A 17,589-nucleotide genomic window follows, 5' to 3' on the forward strand; every position below is an offset into this window, starting at 1 on the left:
GCATGCACTTTGCACACGAACATGAGCCAATCAGATGCTTCAAATTGACCCTTTCGCACTCGATCTGACGCTGCTGGGCCAGCAATTGGACCCATTTAGCGTTTCCCAGCTCTCACTGTCAGAGGCTTCAGCCAGCCTCAGGTTTGAGTAGTTCATGGGATGTGAGAAAGGCTATAGACTCGGCAATGCCTTTTGATAGGCTTTTCATGACAAGCGAAATGCAGACCCCTTAAACAGATCAGGCCAACACAAGCTATGGTCTCTCTACATCTGTCAAGTGTATACAATGCCAGTTGACTTAGTATACTGGCGTCAGCCTTTGTCCAGGCTGAACAAACTCCTTTGTTCTGTAGTCCATTGCTCGGTTTGATTGGCTGCAGATTGTCCGAGGCCTGACTAAACTTGGTCAATAACTGCATGCAAGGGACCGGCTGACGGAGTATAAGCTTGGCCCTATATCTTGATTCCTCCGACTGCTTGAAAAGGAGTTGCTTGACTGATGATACTACTTTGTTATTTTCTCTAGAATCTTCCCTGTTTTCGCTTTTGAATGAACCACGTGCTTGGCCATTGTATTCAGCAACGATTTGCTCGAACCTCTAGTAAGTTGGTAGGAGGAGCTTCAACAGCGACTTGTCTGTTATCTCTTCTCAGTCATGATGACTGATAAGATGGGTTATGGCGATGAATAGGGATAAGGGCTTGCATTTTTGTTTACTTTTATTTTGAATGCATTGGCCAGGTCATCAAAGCTCTGTTAACATACATAGTCTCGCTATGCTGACCCATACATGCTCTCCTTAACAATTTCGTCTATGGGATAGCTCCACAACTCACGTTGGTTGATTCAGCCAGCCAATACGACAACACCAATTAAATTCCGTAAATATCCACAAAGTCCATCAGAGGAAACGATCTGTACCCGGTGGGCTCCAACGCCATTTTCCCCACCTCTAAGTCGACTGATCAATATCATTGAGAGTTGAGTTTACAAGAGACACATCGTTACTCAATTCGAAAGCGGGGGATCCGAACTCTGATTCCCAATAGCGTCCAAAGAGAATGTGAAAATGCCGACAGCACAATTCATTTGGCTTGCATGGGAGTCGGAGTCGGCGTCGTGCTCCCCGACGAAGTTTGTTTACCGTCAGGTCTCAAGGGATTTATATATCAATCTGGAATGACGAATTCACAAGTCAGTATCCAGGCAGCGTTTGCTTTGAGACCAAGCCAGTTCTCCCACGTTATCCCCACAACACGAGGCGTTGTCGTCAGTTGATCATCATCGTATTCATCAGCTCACCCTCCTAAAATGGATGTTGTTCAATGTTCCCCTCATATAAGCTGCATTTCGCATACGTGGGCTTTTTTTGCTTTCGGTTGATAGTCGCCCGCCATTATTAGCATATGATTGAACAGTCAGGATGCAGGGCACTTCTGCAGAGTTGCTCTCCCTTGATCAGAATTTACTTCCCTGTTTACCGTGATGTGGGATCTATCGGCTTACGGTCTCGAAACAGGATAGTTTTGAGCAAGGAGATAAAGTATCACCGACATTATTCAATTGGTCTTGCAGTGGAGGGGGGCATGGTGGTTGACCTTGAATTAACCTCGAATCTGAAACGAGATGGCCAAGGTCGGTACAACCACCTCAAGAATGGGAGAAACCTTGAATCCCATTGATTCAATCACTTCTGAGATAGAGTATTCTGTGTAATAATGCGTTGGCTAGTCTAGTTGCAGGCGCTAAAAAGACCTTCTGCATGGCCTCGCAATCATGGATGGCACCATCAATCAACTGGCTCATCCCCTGGAAACACTTACCAACAACAGTCTTGACCAAGCATGTTTATTTACGTGGGATCTTGAATGGAAACGCAATTTCGTTGGATGGTCTACTATCGGCGGCGGCACGGGATGGTCCCGCCTATCTTAGACAAGGCCAGGGGCTGTACTATTATCTCGACGACATCGAAGTCGAGGATCGATGGTTTCAAAATAGCAGCGACTTCTGATATATTATACGCAGTATTGTCAAAACGATTGCGCGGTGAATATTAGCCGAATGCTACGATTGCTTGTAAAGTTGATGAATACCAGTGCCTAAGCGAAGGCATTGGATGCTGGCCGAGAGCTACCATTAGCTGCTCTAGCTCCTGGGATCATCTCAAAGACTGAGTTCCCGCTGTATGCGGCTGGTTGAATTCAATATCAAGCTCCACTGAACTTGTGGTTGTATGCAACTTGGGCCTCTCTCAAGCCCACCCAGATCACGATCGCTTTCAACTCGGCACGTTGTGAGTCTTGGCCCATCTGCGGCCTGCCCATAAGCTTACAAGGATGAGTCTGGGACATTTTGATACTGGATCGACCTGAATTGATCAACAGAGATAGACAGACTCTGTTGGAGGAGTATAATGTCTCAATGTTCCCGAAGGGTTATCATATCATTCATTCCATACTGCCGTCTTCCGTCCTCCGGCTTCCATCCCCCAGAGTGATCCTCGCTCACTGCAAGCCACCATCTGGTTGAGCACGCTTGCAACGGCCGCAATAATAAATCGCATCGCTGCAACCCACCAATTCCAGCGGATCCCCCGGCTCCAAGCTTGAGCACATCCTCGTTCTCGGCGAGTGCATTAGCAGCACCAGCCACTTTTTTGCACGTCTTTGGATCGGTTGTGGCCGTCTTTTCGTCCAGTCCGGCCATACAGAACAATCTTCCGTCATCTGTCATCACTCGTTGAGTGTCTAGGATCCTAATAAAGATATCCATCCTTCTCCGTTGTCAGTTGAACAGGGGTGGAAGGGGACATTTGAGTGAGGGTTATCTTTTCCAAGGCAGTGAAGAAGATCCTGGGAAACGAAACAGTGGATTTCCATTCAATTCATTTCCATGCTATTTCTCTGCTGGTCCTTCTAGAGACCATCTCCCTCTCATATTACCTACTACCTACCTTAGGTTCTCATCTCTAAAATTTTGCGCTTTTCCTTCCTCCTTCCTTTTCCTTCGATCGTCAAGTCAACTGTCGACAACTGACAGCTTCCACTGCTTCTACCTTATTCTTGTTACACCCCCCATCGGATCTCACTCCACCTCATTCATCTAAACTACCACCCCATTCGTTCCTCCAGACTTGCAATACGAGCGCTCTCCTCTCTTACTCTGTCGACCACGGCTTTCTTGGGTACTTCAATCTCGGTCTCTCCCTCGGTCACTTTTCTGTCGATTTTGCCTTGGTTTCTTGATCCGTCTCTCGCTTGCCCACGACGCAATTGTCATACAACTTTGACTCTTATTATCTGGATACATTTTAGAAAAGGCAGGTCCTAGTCGCCGGCGACAATGGCTCCGACCTTCCTCAACAACCTGCGCCGCCGATCGAGGGCCAGTTTCCGTACCAATCGATCAACCGACACATCCAGTGATGGTGCTACAAGTCAAGCAACATCGCCCTCAAGCGGCTCCTTAACGCCGCCTTCGATTGATCACCAGTCAGATCCTGCACTTCATCTGCAGGTAAAAGATCAGCAACAACTCCAGCGTAGACAGTCTCAAATGTCCCAGAGCCAGAGCCAACTCAACGTCCCCACGCGACCGCCGCTATCGTCCAACTCCAACCGCAACAGTGTTTCCGGGATGTCGGGTCTTGGTGCGCCTTCTATCAATGGAAGACAAACCCTTCCAGTGTCACCATACGCTCCAAGAGTGGTCAACATCACCGAAAATGCATGGGTATGTCTTGGTGTTTTGCTTTTGAATTGTTTTCTTTGGCTAGTGGGCTTTGTGGCGCGCATGCAAATGCAAGCCATATCGTCAGGGGTACAGAAGCTATGCCAAGACTTCCAACAAACATCACTCCCTCAAGAAAGTAGTTGAAGTGTTGTGCTAACCGTCACCAGGTCTATCAAAAAGTTCTTCTTGTTTATGGCACAATCGGAAATGCCGCCGAAAAACCCCTCGATGGCACCCTTAATGTTTGCCGACTCGACGACAACTTCCCCGCGATCAGCTGGCCCGTTTGCAACTCACATTTCAAAGCACTGGTGTACCTTCAACCGGGTCCTAACAGATTGCGCTTCGAGTTCTCAAGCCCGAAACTTGCGAACAGCAACAGCTCCAACCCAATCCATGCTTCCTACCTTACTGTTCATATGCTACCTGTGACCAATTCGCCACCTTTGCAGCTTGCGATACTCGTTGCGAAGGACTCCCCCGAAACATTCGATGCCTCGCCCGCCCGAGCCGAAAAGGAAGGAAATGGACTGGAAATGGCCGTGAAGAAGTTCAGAATGGCAGCGTACCTGTGGCAGGCCTTCACATCGGAACAGATGTGGCGGAACAAGCTTGGCCGACGGGCCTTCCGCTTTGATGAAGAATGGACAACAGGCTCGGCCAATTATCGTGACCAAGAGAACGGCACCATGCGCTCCGAAGCCCGTGTGCATATTATTCGCTCCGACAAGACCCTTGCTGAGATTCGAGATCTTAACAAGGCTCAGCAAAACGAGAAGGCGACCGATAAGGGCGCTTTGTACGGGATCGCTTCAGAGGCCGTCAAGAAATACTTCAACCCGCTGCCAGGGCAGAAGCTATACGTGTCTTGTCTTCTCTTGGATTCTCATTGGGATACGACAGCAAAGACCGTGACCGGCCATGCCGCTCTTGGAGGAGGGGATGGTGATCTTCAGCTCGCCATTTTTGGATCTCACTGCCTTCACAGTTACCCTTCCACTTTCGAAGAGGTTGTGCCTGCTTTCACTGACTGTACTCCAACGGATACAAACCACGTGGCTAATGACTGCAACGAAGCGGGCAGTTCTTGGGAGGCCGCCAATATCGGTATTGGCGCTCATATGCATGAGACGGGCCATCTATTCGGATGCCCCCACCAGGAGAGTGGTATAATGCTGCGAGATTACGTGGTGCTCAACCGCACATTTGTAGCTCGAGAGGCCTATTGTACAAGGACCAAATCCAAAGGTGGTCTTGCACTTCAGGCCGACGAATGTGGATGGCACCGCCTTGACTGCTTGCGTTTCCGAGCTCACCCGTCTTTCCGACTTCCCAACGATCCCCCGATGAGCCCTGACGGTAGCGTTCAAGCCTTCCCTGTCGAAAATGGCAATGTACTTGTTATGGCGGCCACAGGAATTTTCTTTGTTGAGATTTATGCAGACGGTGACGATGTCTGCCATGCTTGGATCGAGTATCCCACTGATCAAGGGACGCCCTCCCGACAAATCACGCTCAGCGAGAGCGAGCTGCGAGGCAGACTGCCTGAGAAGAAAAGAAAGGGATCTCTCAAAATATCAGTCAAGTCTTACGGGGGAGGATCACTTGATATTGACGATTACAAAAGATTTACCTCCAAGGAATCTCTCATTAAGCTACCGAACGGGAAGAGTGCATTCCGAAGCCAGAAGCTGGGTAGCTCTAAGATGGATGGAAGCCAGCCTACGGAAGCCATCTTTACGAGTGCTGTCAAGCAGGACCGAGTTCTATCCCGTGTGGTGATTTACCACGGCATAGCCGTGGACGGAATAGAATTCATTTATGACGATGATTCCAGGCAGTTGTTTGGAAAGAAGGGCGGCAAAGAAGGGGGAGATACTTTCGAGTTTGGTAAGTTCTTACTCATTGATGGTCCGACAAGAATCTAACAGGAGATGTAGATGTTCGTCGTGGTGAATACATCAGTGGCTTTGTCGTGCGATCTGGGTTTTGGATCGATGGTATACAAATTCTGACGAGTTTGGGTCGCAAGTCACCCGTTTATGGAAATGCTCATGGAGGAGATGCGTAAGTTTTATTATTGTGTCGCTACGAACTTAGCTGACCCTAGTCACTAGGCACACTTTGATACCTCCTCGAGGCTACATCATCTGTGGTGTTTCTGGCTCCTGTGGCCAATGGTTAGATGGATTCTCGGTTCTCATCACGCGATGAGCAGGAGCAAAGCCACACGATGTCCAGGTTTTTGCACTCATTCTACAGGATAACAATCAGCCGTCTATGGATAAACATTAATTGTTAATTATGAAGCATGGGAGAGACACGCACACATAGTTGCGTGTCATGACACACCCTACCTGTCTTACAGCCGCCAGACAAATACCGCAAGCATTGTTTGGGACTTTTATCTGATACTGGCGTTGGGGTAGTTTTCTTTTGTTTACCGCCTCTGAAAGGAGGCTGCACACTCTACATACATACATACACGCTTGCATATCGAGTCAAGGGGTAACGCATACACAGTATGCCATGAGCAGACGGGGACCTGAATAAACACTGCTGGGGATGCCTGGTCTTGAAATCTTTATCTCTCTGTGCTCAATTTGACCGTTCTCTGCATGTGTCTAGAACAGTTGTGTGTGTGTGTGTGTGTGTGTACTAACTCTCATAGGTTTCATCTAACTTCGCTTAATGTTCTGACGGTGAGTGAGCTTGTGCGAATACGATACGAATCTGACATGTGATACTCTACCCCAGAATCTGTTGAGCTGTTGATCAACTTGGTGACATTAGAGATTCTGTACCATTCTGACGTACTCTGTATGTACGTAAGATAAAGATTTAAAAACATCCAGTGTAGATGCGAATGTGACCATGAACAACCGCCTTGACCTTTCCGTGTGACGAACTGTTGATGGCTGGTGACTTATCAAGAACGGTTGAGCGTCTAGTAAGTCTAAGCCATTGCCATCACGTGCAGCTGGCCAGCACTAGCGCCCACAATGACGGCATCCACCCAAGCAAGGAAAGCAGGACGTCCCGCAGCGAAAGCAGTAAACGCGACGTCTTCCTCAACGTCAACGTCAACCACTTGTGGAAAACCTGCTCTCTCTTCCCTTCTACAACTTCACACAACCATCAGAAGCGCAACAAGTCCTGCACCGTGGAATACCACTCAACTTCGCATCGCTAGTATTCTTGCTCACTTTGAATATTCTCTTTTCGCATCCATCGACACCGCTTCCTGCCACCACCGCGAAGCTTATTACGATTGTCCGTTTCCTGTATTCCTGTACAGAACACTGTTGAGGTCGACCTCTCGTATCGTCCGACTCGATCAAACCTCGCACTTACCAAACGTCGTTGGAACTACCGTAGAATGTCTAGAAGGAGCAACACCATGTCGGGCTCCAATGGAAACATCCCCAAGGACGTCACATCCTCCAACAGCCCAGGTAAGCTTTAGCCAAGGATGAGACAATTAAGCGAGTTTGGCTTTCCAGGACTGACATTGATCTTCTCTATAGCAATTGACAAGCAAAAGACTCTTCTTTCCGCAGATGTTGGGCACTTCTCTCTCGTGCGCGCCATGCACCTTGCCGACTTGATTACTCTCATGAATGGTATGTACACCTTGACCACGAAGACCGTCGCATTCGACATGCTTCGTTCATCATAGAATCAACGTGGTTTGCTAACTCTAGCGTCATCACAGGTGCTTGCGGTGTCATGTCCATCTTCTCCTCGCTACGATACGCACTTGGTGACCCCAAGGATTTTGACAACCTCTGGCTTGCTCTCTTCTTCCTTCCTTTCGGTCTGTTCTTCGACTTTTTCGACGGCAAGGTTGCTCGATGGAGGAAGAAGAGTAGTCTCATGGGCCAAGAATTGGATTCTCTTGCTGATTTGGTATGTCTTAATGCACGCATTGTCACTTATTATGGTCGCTGACAGTGATGCTGTTCAGATTTCCTTCGGTGTCGCCCCCGCTATGGTCGCTTTCACCCTTGGTTTTCGTTCGCTGGCCGACACTGTTGGTCTTACCTTCTTCGTTCTGTGTGGCCTCACTCGCCTCGCCCGCTTCAATGTTACCGTTTCGGTTCTTCCAAAGGACGCCACTGGCAAGAGCCAGTATTTCGAAGGAACTCCCATTCCCACTTCGCTCGGCATGGACGCCATCATGGCCTATTGGCTCTCGCAGCGCTGGGTTCATGACAATCTTCCCTTTGGTGTCTGGTTCCAGGGTTCGGCTTTCGAGTTCCATCCTGCCGTGATTCTGTTCATGATCCACGGCTGCCTCATGACTAGCAAGACCATCCGCATACCCAAGCCTTAAACGACAGCTGATATTGCTATTTGACATGGCACGTTGGTTTGGTGTAGTTGCACCGAAAAATTGGGTGGGGTAGAGGTCATGTAGTCTGGATCTGAGCATACGATTGCCATCACTGGAGGGTATCGCAGGATCGAGCAGGGGGTTCAACAGGAAGTTCGCAAGGACAAACATCAGGGACAAAAGGGGTTCAGCGCACACGGTCGGAGACATCTTTGTTTGGGGGTTGGGGGTTTGGACAGGACATGATTCACGCAGCTTATTGAAACAATGGTAGTTCATGATACCCATACATTCCTTCCTTACGTCGTTGCTTGGTTTATGTGACAACTTTGAATCGGTTCCTTTATGAGCACAGCATTATGAGTATATGCTTAGTACATGGCCATATGGAGTTACTCGATAGTATCGACTATGATCTGTTCGTGTGGCGTGTAGGCTAATGTCACATTACACAGTGATAAAGATGTGACGGTCAATTGGTCGTGATGCGGACGCATGGCTCTCGATGTTGGATGAGGTCAATTTCTTGATGAAAAACAGAGTGCCTGCTGTAGGCATCTCTTTCATTCAGGGCTTTGAGAGTGAATCTCGCTTAAGTGAGTGGATATTCGGAATCCAACAGGATTTGACCATTGATTCATATCTCTTGTTGATCGTTCCCAAGTACCAACCAGTATAAGGTTCAATAAAAGCCTCGATGTGCTAGCAGGTTCTCTGTTTCTCGATGCAATGAGTAGGCATGGGAAGCTGAGTATGACCAGAAATAGAGTCCTACGTGATGCCTACGCACAATCTGAGGCTCTGCGGTGAGTGGATCGACAAACCATGATGAGGCTTGGTTGCCGAATTCCCGGTAGTTACTGAATGAAACTGGGAAGAAGATCTTCATGAAGGGGAGGCAACTGAGAAAATCACATAATTTGTCTCACAAAAAGACCAGAACGATTCAAAGTTTGGGTCTTCACCAACTTGATAAAGACCAATCAACACCATCTATATCTGAAACATGCTGTCAGAGGCGCTGGAGCTAGAAGCCCAAGACCCAAAGAACGTGTTCAGGGTAAGACATGGGTTGTGATATGTTGAGGCTGTGCTGTTGAAGGATGCTAGGATAGGACTACAGACTAGACAGGCTCTAGAGAGTGACGGGTGGCTGTGCTGTTGATGATAGACAAGGATGGGGGGGATCTGATCGTCGGGACATGAGAGGAATACCACCTAATTGGGGGTTTGGTTACACCGATGATGATACCTATGATGCTGTAACAATGCACTAAGGAAATAAGGGGGAGAATAATATTGACGATCACTAACCATTGACAGGCAATATGGGGACAGCAGGAGTGTAGCAGTGGTACAGACTGCCTCTTGCTGCATTGGCCTGTGTTGGTCGTAGCCGCTTTGATGAGAGTGCCTTCCACTACTGTATCACCAACACCATTATTTTCATTTCTCCATCATCACCAACAAGATCGTGATCGATCGACCAACCAGGCCCTTGCGCGAACCACTGTAGCCGCCGCCTGTGTCAATGCATCACCGACTTTCTGAACTGTCTCGTCTGCCCGACCTTTCTTATCCCCGCCCCAATTGAGCTTTGTTCAACGTGAATCGTGATACAAGTCAGGCATTACTAGAAGGAGGACTAATTATCGAGACGAGTAGATCACTACCTACAAGAATCCTCATAGAGGCCAAAATCTCTTTCTCCTACCGGTACGGATACAGCTTGTGACAACTTGCAAGATCGATGATTCTATTTCTGGCTCACCCATACACTACACTACCCACCCTTATCTCGGTTCAAAAACTAACGGTTGGGCCAAGACATGGAAGTGTCTGGTCCTAAACCTCCGGACCCTGAACCAGAGTCTGAGCCTTAAAAGCTAAGCTTGGTTGCGGGGGCGAGTCAGCCCTGAAGGCTTACGGAGTGGTATGGACCAGCTTCCATTCTATGAGCCGACATGCCTTCTTACAGCTTGAAGCATGGGTTATGACCCTCCTTGTAAGCTGTAAGCTGTAAGCGCAGCCTTTCCCATTGACTAAAAGCCCCAAGCGTCCCTGACTATATCTCGATTGCTTGATTTCTGATTCTCTTCGGTTATGATTTCTGATTCAGTTACGAGGGTTCCTCAGCCTTGATCATCTGCTTTATTGACTAATAACATCTTCCTCTTTTCCTTTCAAACCATAATCAACTTCCAGAACATCTACAAGCGAGGACATGAGGGGCGACTATTGCTAACACGGGCGTTGCTGACTTGTCACCAACTTCACAATGGAGCCGCTTCGGAACGTATCACGACAAGACTCTGAAAAGTCTGAGGCCCGTCGAGAACTAAATCGATCCAACTCTGCCGTCCAACATGTCACCGATACCATGATCGCCGTCACGGAATCTTTTCGCCATCATTATCAACAACAATATGGTGATTACTCTCCAGCAGCACCGGCTCCCACTTACACAAACCTCAATTCTCACTCTCAGCCTGGACAATACTCTCACTCTCGTTCCAATTCTCAGCTATACTCGCATTCTCATGCCAGAAGTCCTTCAAGCGTCAGCGAAATATCCCAGAATGTGAATTTGCTAGACATGGATGTGGTGAGCCAGATGAGTGTATCAGAAATGACTGTTTCACCCGTTTCACCGCATCGAGGCAACTATATACCTATATCACTTATGCCAGGACGACCTCCAAATGTTGAGACAGATTCTCTCCTTGACCGTGAAGCGGAATTGGAAATGGCTCAGACTCCAGCACAAGTCCCTGAAGACTTGATTCGACTGGCAACACCAAACTTACCACAGCGATTAGATACGCCTCATACACCACCTCCACGATTCAGTGTTCCAGTAAACCTGGCCGAGTCTCGCCCAAACGAAACTCCTGCTGTTACCACAGGCCCAACGCCATCGGACTTTTCGGTCAACCATGGCGGACTTGTCCAAGCTGCCAGGCGCTTTGAAGCGTTCCGGGGAACAACACAGCATCACCAATACATGGCCCTGAGGCCTGACATGGGTACACGATCACTCCCGCTAGGCACGGTCACCCACATTCGTGCGGGATCCGACCCAGATCCTTCTTCATCTGCAAGTCAGGGTTTGCGAAGGAAACCCCTGAACGAGGGGGCCAGGATGATTGAGTTCAACCATGCCACCAACGAAAGCCTTTTTGTTGCTGTCATATGTATGGCACAGGTTCTGACATATGCCAGTCTTGCACAGACACTGACATCTGCCCGACGAATTGGAGAGTCATTCTTCGAACCAGAGCGCACAACACACCTTGCTTGGTTCACATCAGCGTATGCACTGAGTTATGGCGCGACCACTCTTTTTGGCAACCGGATCGGGAATGTCTGCGGTCAAAGATATACCTTCATTGCTGGATACATTTGGTTTGCCCTTTGGAGTCTGCTTACTGGTCTCGGTGTGTATGTACAGACGAGTGCAAATGGAGGAGCCGTGTTCTTCTGCTTCTGTCGAGCTATGCAAGGCATCGGCCCTGCACTTACTATTCCAAATGGACACGGAATGCTGGTGAGGGCTTATCCTCCTGGGCCTCGTAAGATGCTTGTGATGGGATTCTTCGATGCCTCTGTCCCTTTCGGATTTGTTATTGGGTCGATAATGACAGGATTGTTTGCCAATTATGCCTCGTGGCCATGGGCCTTTTACTGCCTGGCCGTGATATGTACAGCTCTAGGTATTTCAAGCATCCTTGTTATCCCGGCAAAGAGAGTCTTGGTCTACAATTTCGAAGGCAACTTGTGGAAGCGGTTGGACATATTGGGTTTCGTGTTTGGAATCGCTGCCTTGATTTTTTTCAGCGTTGGTTGGAACCAGGCGCCTATTGTGGGATGGGATACTCCCCAGGCGTATATCTTGATCATTGCAGGTATCATACTTATACCACTATTCGCTTTCTTCGAGTCACAGGCCAGTCACCCGTTGGTGCCCTTCAAGCAGATTCACCTGGCTGCTGGTATCACACTTGGCTTCGTAACGGCAGCATCAGCAGCATTTGGAATCTGGGCATGGTATTTCGTACAGTTTATCGAAGTTGTGAGAGGTTGGGGTCCTCTTCTCACGAGTGCTGCTCTTGTGCCAGTACTAGTGGTTGGTGTTATCATCGCCTTTGGATGTTGGCCCTTTGCAAATCGCGATTTTACAGCACAGTTGAGCATGGTGGTCTCATCAATCACCATTCTGATTAGTTCAGCTCTCCTGGCGTCAGCCCCAACTCAACAAGCATATTGGGCCAACTCATTTGTCAGCGCCATCTTCATGGGGGTTGGTATGGTGTTGATTGTTCCCGCTTCCTCGACTGTGCTCGGACGAGATGTGCCGGAGGGACAACTGGGACTCGCAAACAGTATCACCAATACAGCAGCAGCTTTCGCCTTTTCAGTAGGGCTGGGCATGGCTGGAGCTGTGGAAATGGGTAAGGGCGGTGACAAGGATCCCTTGGGAGGATATCGGGATGCGCAATACTTTGGCCTAGGACTAGGAGGGCTGGCCTTTATCTTAGCCCTGGGCCTGTTGTGTGCAGCGTTACTCAGACGCCGAGGGGAGTGATTTTGATTGTTTGCATGGCGTTCCAAGAGCTTAGAGACTTTGAGCCTTATATATACCCCATGAGCGTAGACAGCAGATTTACAAAAGCTAATGAAAATGTACATTTTTCACAATAAAAACATGCGTTAAGTTAAAAAGGTTGCCCGTTCTTTTCGGTTTCTCTCTTGTCTTCTTCGTCGAATCCTCTTGTGTCTGTACATACAAACTCCAGTCCGATGCCGTATCATACGAGCATGGCGATCGCGGGATTTGGAATATAGAGCCATGTGGGAAAGCCAAACCAAGCAAAGCACTTTGGAAAATCAGATACCGTCCAACGCCAGAGAAATACATGTCAATCCCTTCTTTCTTCTTTCTTCCTTTCCCTCCTCCTAGATTCCATGGTTTTCGATCCCCATTCCCTTTAAGCAGCTCTCGTGGGTCGCGTAGTCGCTTAGTCCTCCTCAATAACAGAAGTGATCCGCAGTCGTCGTCGTGGCAAGGAGATTATCGGCCACCGCGGCTGAAGCCACCACGTCCGCGACCACCACCGAAGCCGCTTCCACCTCGTGAGAAACCACCACTGCCGCCACGGCCACCTCCGCGACCACCGAAACCACCACGAGCACCACCTCGAGGACCTCCACGGCTACCGCCGAAACCACCACGGCCACCGCCTCGGGCACCGAAGCCGCCGCGTCCACCACGGGCACCTCCGCGACCGCCACCGGCGCGCTTGGGCTTGGGAGCTCCAGGCGGGGGCTTAGGCTTGGGGAGGAACTTGTCGAGGGGCAGAAGCTTCTCTGAGCCGATGTAGAACTTGTCGCCCTCCTTGAAAGAGGTGGCCTGGATGCCCTCTGTGGGCTTGATGGTGAAAAAGACCTGGTTGATGGGGCCGAGGACCTCGTCGACCTTTCCGACGGCAGTCTTGTTCTCGAGGAAGATCTGGGCGTTGAAGTGAGGGACCTTGGGGTTGATGGACTCGCAGACCATCTCGCCCTCGCAAGCGTGCATGAACTTGCCCATTTCTGAGAGCGTTAGTTATGAGATTCCGGATAGAACATGGTGATATACATACCGAGGATCTGAGCAGGAGGGCCCATGTCTCGCTGTTGGAAGCCACCGCGGCCTAGAAGCGGTTCGTTAGTAGTTGATCTTGAATCCACGTAAAACAATGCTATTAGAGCTAATCACTCCCAGATCCCAGCCTCAACTCGCATGATTCCGACGTCTCTTGCATCGCAAAGAGCCAATTCCCCCAAAATCAACCGCGAAACGAAGAAATAAAGACGTACCACCGCCACGGCCTCCAAATCCACTACCGCCGCGTCCTCGCGAACCTCCACGGAAAGACATGATTATCGAGTTTGCGCTGTCGCCAATTGATATAAATCCAAGGGATCAAGATTTCGCGATTCGACCGCTCGTTCGATTCTGTTTCGGTTGATGCCCGTAGCTGGGGTTTTGGTCGTTGGTTTGGGCCTTGGAATCGTTTCCGCGTAGGTCGAATGCTGAACTTTTTTTTTTGCCGTGTGAAATTTTGCAAAGAGAGTGTCCACCGAAGGTTTGGCGGGAGCTAGCTTGGAGCGGCCCGATTGGTTGATGCGATATGGGGCGGAAAAACTATGTTACCGATATCATATACCGACCTCAGATACGGATGAACATCGGATGACATAATTGATAGAACAAACTCGGAGACGCTGGAGGTTGTGAGTGAACATCTTTTTTGACCAGTGTTAGACAGTCACTGTAAACTCATCATACTCGCTGGACTTTTCAATCAATTGAAACAGACTAACTAAGATATCTCATCACACCGATCCAAGTGAGTATTTTGCAGAACCAAACCAAAACCAAACGAGGGATATTCCATTTCAAACCGTACCACAAGTCATCCCGTCAACACATTTGACCAACGCCTCCCGTCAGTCAACGCTATACCATCCTCCCAGACCATTTCTCACCATCGCAGCAAAGTAAAAATAACAATAAGGAAAACAACAAAGGGCACACAATGTGGGAAAAACTCGAATACTGATGCCCCATCCTATGCTTGAGTACTCTTGGGGTAGCCGCCGGGAATATGCAGGTTTGAGATGGTGTTATGGCTCTCAGTCCGGTTGTTACCAGATGGTCGGATTGGGACAGGCTTCTCATCTTCATCGTCTGTCTGGAGTAGAACAGAGTCACGTTCGGTGTAGACTGATTCGCCTCCTCGAGTCGACGGCCGGCGCTCTTCAGTTGCGCCGCCATCAAGTCTAGGAAAGCCCTCTCCCACAGTTGTCATTGTGTAACTGTTGCCCTTAGCGTTGCCATTGGCATAGCTGTGATTGGGTTGATTGTCATATGACGCCTGAGGATATGAAGGCTGCTCAAAGTTCGATGTCTCATGGCCAGCTCCACTGATTGTATATCCGCCGTATGGCTCCTCTCGTGGCTCCATAGTATGATTGTTAGGTTGCTCATCAAAGTGGCGTTGTTCACTATTGGCGAAATTGCCATCGCGCTCATCCTTACCCTGGGGGATCACAACAGGAACAAAGGTTGGGTCATGGTGTTGATCGACATAGTCTGACAGCTGTACAGGCTGCTGCGATTCATACTGTGACTGGTATAGCTGCTGCTGTTGGTGGAGGGGGGCCGGGTCAACGGGAGTCTGGTTGACCGGCTCGCTCGTATAAGGGTTAACACCGTCGTAATGGGCCTTTTGGCTTGCGATCGCAGCATGCGAGGGCATCTCATCCATGGGCGTCTGGTGGACAGTCCCATAGCCCGGATGATCATCCCTGTTCTGCTCCGATTCTCCAGCGGCCGGACCAGAAAGGACGCCCGTGACAATCTGTGGTACAGCGGGGTTCCTGTTGTCCTGGAAGCCAGAGCTTACACTAGAAGGCGAATGAGGGGCCTGTAAGCCACGTTGCGCATTGACTTGGATATCAGATGGGAACCGCCCACCTGCTTGAGATCGCCGGGGAGTCGCCTCATGTTGTCTTGGTCCCGGATTGGTAAATGATTCAGTATCGGCCGTGAAGGGCTCCTCGTCCTCCTCGTCGACCAGTCCATCGCTACTAACTGATCGTCGGGATGATCGGCTAAGGCTTCTAGAATGGCTTCGAACAAACTGACTTCGCTCCTCGGCAGTCTTCTCGGTGAGAGCCTTGATATCCTCGTACCAAGCCATCATGGTGTCATGACTTTCGGCACGGAAGACCCAAGTGTGTCCGCGGTGCATGCCACCCGTTTGGCGACCCTTGAGGATAAACTTGTTCGAAGAGCCTCCTTCGTTGGAGTGGGATCCTACTTTCTGTTCTGGAAGATAAAGAGACATGATAGGGGCTTGCGCCTTGTCCGCTGACTTGAATTCGTGGAGATGCGTAGCAGAAAGTACATACCTAGCAACTTGGTTAATTTCTCCGATCACGACGTTTTGACAACGAATACGTACCAGCCGGCTGTGTAGCTCTTCAAGTATTTGCTCTTGCGCTCCAACAATCCGGCTCGAATCTCCTGGGCTGCCTCATGGTCCTGTCCGGGGTAATGAATCTGGTCTGGGGTCCTGAGCGGAATGCTTGGGTCAACGAACTTGTCGTCGTGAGTCACAAAATGCATCCATTCGTGGTCCTTGGGCATGGCAATAGGGCCATCTCGAAGCTCGCCAATAACGTTATAGGAGTTGTCAGCCTCCCGCTTAAGAATGCCAGCATAAGCGTTGTAGGCTTTCTGAATCTCTCCCACAACAATCGCTTCCAGCTCTCGTCCGGAATTCTCCAGGTTGAGATAAGCTTGGTGGAGGTAGTTCTCCTCGTCCAACTGACGTTCAACTTGACGGTCGACAGCCAGGCGTAGCAGGTATGGATCTTGCTTGCCAGTGGTAGAAGATTCATCCAGCTCATTTCTGCCGAGAATATCGCTGAGGGTCTTTACAGCTTTGCGGGTATGGTCCATCTCCTTCTCGACCGAGTTCTTGAAGTCGCCTGAAAGGTTCTTGATCTCCTTGATCTTCTGTTGGAGGTCGCTCCTCAATCCAGTGAGTGCAAGAATGACATCCTCTTCAATTTCTTTGGCCTTGTTGGCCTCGAGGATAGCATTCTTGTTGTAATTTCGTAGAAATTGGAGCGCATCATCTATACCAGCTGACTGAAGGAAACCAGGTGGTGTAGTGATATTGTTAGCCACATTGGCGAGTTTGAGGAGCGACTTGGAACGCTGCTCGTAGTGGTTTTGAATTTCGCGGAAATATGCAATAAGGTCCTTGAGCACCTTTCTCCAGTTCTGGAATCGGTTCGAGAGTGTCTCAGTAGGATTGCCCGACGTAGGGACTGGGCAATAGAAAGCACTATGCGCCTCATCATGGTCTGATGAGGACTGCAAAGCAAGACTCTTAACGCTGCCAGCTCTCATAGAGCGACGGCTACTACTACGCTTGAGACTCCCATTTCGGCGGACTGAACTCTTCTTCTTGAGCGTGTTCTGGCGAGCCGGGAGCTGCTGGTCATCGCCAGTCACGAAGCTATGCACCGAATTGCTGCGCTGCATGTTTGTGCTTGGTGAAGGATAATCAAGGAGGACTGAAGGCCCGCGCGGTGCCGCACCCCATTCCTCGGTGAAACGACCTCCTTGTTGCGACTGCGGTTGCGGTGCGTGAATCGAATTTGACCGATTGTAGGTATCGTCGTGTTGAGAATATGATTGTGTGTGCGCGTTGGCGGCGGTATTAGTAGCAGTTGCACGCTGGTGGGAAGCTGAGGATGATTCTGGAGAAGAATCGTGACCGTAAGAGTATGGATAAGACGCCTGTTGGGGAAATGACGAAGGTTGAGATTGATGAGAGTGAGAGGGAGGTAGATCCATGGCGGAGGTGGCGTTGTTATTTCTCCTACAGTACTACGCAAGCCGAGTACCGTAGTTTAACAACCTGAGCTAGAGCAAGCAAGGACCAACTGAGAGAAA

General features: G+C 49.5%; 5 protein-coding genes across 5 annotated transcripts; 3 read left to right on the forward strand and 2 right to left on the reverse strand.

The window, feature by feature from the left end:
* Positions 1-3,346: 3,346 nt before the first annotated feature.
* Positions 3,347-5,950, forward strand: FTJAE_6812 (jacalin-like lectin domain protein; the record flags this gene model as incomplete). The annotated part of the gene is made up of 4 exons (XM_037353464.1): positions 3,347-3,736; positions 3,904-5,626; positions 5,677-5,803; positions 5,854-5,950. The coding sequence occupies 4 exons, from the start codon at positions 3,347-3,349 to the stop codon at positions 5,948-5,950; spliced, it is 2,337 nt and encodes a 778-aa protein (XP_037206061.1).
* Positions 5,951-7,136: 1,186 nt separating this feature from the next.
* On the forward strand, positions 7,137-8,072 carry FTJAE_6813 (phosphatidylserine synthase; the record flags this gene model as incomplete). Its single annotated transcript, XM_037353465.1, has 4 exons — positions 7,137-7,191; positions 7,264-7,359; positions 7,416-7,645; positions 7,704-8,072. 4 exons carry the CDS (start codon positions 7,137-7,139, stop codon positions 8,070-8,072), a joined length of 750 nt encoding a protein of 249 aa, XP_037206062.1.
* Positions 8,073-10,350: 2,278 nt separating this feature from the next.
* FTJAE_6814 (aminotriazole resistance) lies at positions 10,351-12,657 on the forward strand (the record flags this gene model as incomplete). The annotated part of the gene is made up of 1 exon (XM_037353466.1): positions 10,351-12,657. The coding sequence occupies one exon, from the start codon at positions 10,351-10,353 to the stop codon at positions 12,655-12,657; it is 2,307 nt and encodes a 768-aa protein (XP_037206063.1).
* A 486-nt stretch (positions 12,658-13,143) lies between these two features.
* Positions 13,144-13,992, reverse strand: FTJAE_6815 (H ACA ribonucleoprotein complex subunit 1; the record flags this gene model as incomplete). The annotated part of the gene is made up of 3 exons (XM_037353467.1): positions 13,144-13,664; positions 13,715-13,765; positions 13,932-13,992. 3 exons carry the CDS (start codon positions 13,990-13,992, stop codon positions 13,144-13,146), a joined length of 633 nt encoding a protein of 210 aa, XP_037206064.1.
* A 694-nt stretch (positions 13,993-14,686) lies between these two features.
* Positions 14,687-17,490, reverse strand: FTJAE_6816 (transcription factor Ask10p; the record flags this gene model as incomplete). The annotated part of the gene is made up of 2 exons (XM_037353468.1): positions 14,687-16,031; positions 16,085-17,490. 2 exons carry the CDS (start codon positions 17,488-17,490, stop codon positions 14,687-14,689), a joined length of 2,751 nt encoding a protein of 916 aa, XP_037206065.1.
* Positions 17,491-17,589: the final 99 nt, after the last annotated feature.

Source organism: Fusarium tjaetaba, assembly GCF_013396195.1.
Source record: "Fusarium tjaetaba strain NRRL 66243 chromosome Unknown NRRL66243_c0000134, whole genome shotgun sequence".
In the NCBI taxonomy this organism is placed as follows: Eukaryota; Fungi; Ascomycota; class Sordariomycetes; order Hypocreales; family Nectriaceae; genus Fusarium; species Fusarium tjaetaba.